This window comes from Macaca mulatta, chromosome 6, assembly GCF_049350105.2.
Source record: "Macaca mulatta isolate MMU2019108-1 chromosome 6, T2T-MMU8v2.0, whole genome shotgun sequence".
NCBI classification, from domain to species: Eukaryota; Metazoa; Chordata; class Mammalia; order Primates; family Cercopithecidae; genus Macaca; species Macaca mulatta.
In genome coordinates, this window is record NC_133411.1 from 177,447,540 (window position 1) to 177,448,525 (window position 986).

At 47.2% G+C, this 986-nt stretch overlaps 1 protein-coding gene across 1 annotated transcript; it reads left to right on the forward strand.

The window, feature by feature from the left end:
- The first annotated feature begins 249 nt into the window (after window positions 1-249).
- LOC699375 (ribosomal protein L32-like) lies at window positions 250-781 on the forward strand. The gene has a single exon (XM_015141378.3). It carries the CDS (start codon window positions 306-308, stop codon window positions 711-713), a length of 408 nt encoding a protein of 135 aa, XP_014996864.1. The 5' UTR covers window positions 250-305; the 3' UTR covers window positions 714-781.
- Window positions 782-986: the final 205 nt, after the last annotated feature.

Sequence of the window (986 nt, forward strand, 5' to 3'; positions counted from 1 at the left end):
CCTGCTGGCTGGCTTCAAGCAATCCTCTGCCTCAGCCTCCCAAGGTTTTGGGATTACAGGCGTGAGCCACTGTACCTGGCTGTCTCTCTGATTCTTGTTGAAAATAATAATGCCTGCATTTCACGGGTTTGAGATGGGGATTAAGTGAAAAATGCAAATAAGGTAACATCGAGGTCTTAATGTTTGTATTCTTACATGGTCTGAATTCAGTATTGAGAGGTGGGGCTTTTAAGAGATGATTGGGCCCTTCTCTCTTCCTCGGCGCTGCCTACGGAGGTGGCAGCCATCTCCTCCTCGAAGGCATCATGGCCGCCCTCAGACCCCTTGTGAAGCCCAAGATCGTCAAAAAAAGAACCAAGAAGTTCATCCGGCACCAGTCAGACCGATATGTCAAAATTAAGCGTAACTGGCGGAAACCCAGAGGCATTGACAACAGGGTTCATAGAAGATTCAAGGGCCAGATCTTGATGCCCAACATTGGTTATGGGAGCAACAAAAAAACAAAGCACATGCTGCCCAGTGGCTTCCGGAAGTTCCTGGTCCACAACGTCAAGGAGCTGGAAGTGCTGCTGATGTGCAACAAATCTTACTGTGCCGAGATTGCTCACAATGTTTCTTCCAAGAACCGCAAAGCCATCGTGGAAAGAGCTGCCCAGCTGGCCATCAGAGTCACCAACCCCAACGCCAGGCTGCGCAGTGAAGAAAATGAGTAGACAGCTCATGTGCACGTTTTCTGTTTAAATAAATGTAAAAACTGCCAAAAAAAAAAAAAAAAAAGAGATGATTGGATCGTGAGGACCCTCCCCTCATGAATGTATTAATTATTCATGGATTGATGGTTTAAGGGGTTAACGGATTAATGGATTATCACTGGACTAGTGGCTTTATTAAAAGAGGCTGAGGCCAGGTGCAGTGGCTCACACCTGTAATTCTAGCACTATGAGAGTCAAAGACAGGCGGATCGCTTGAGCCCAGGGGTTTGAGGC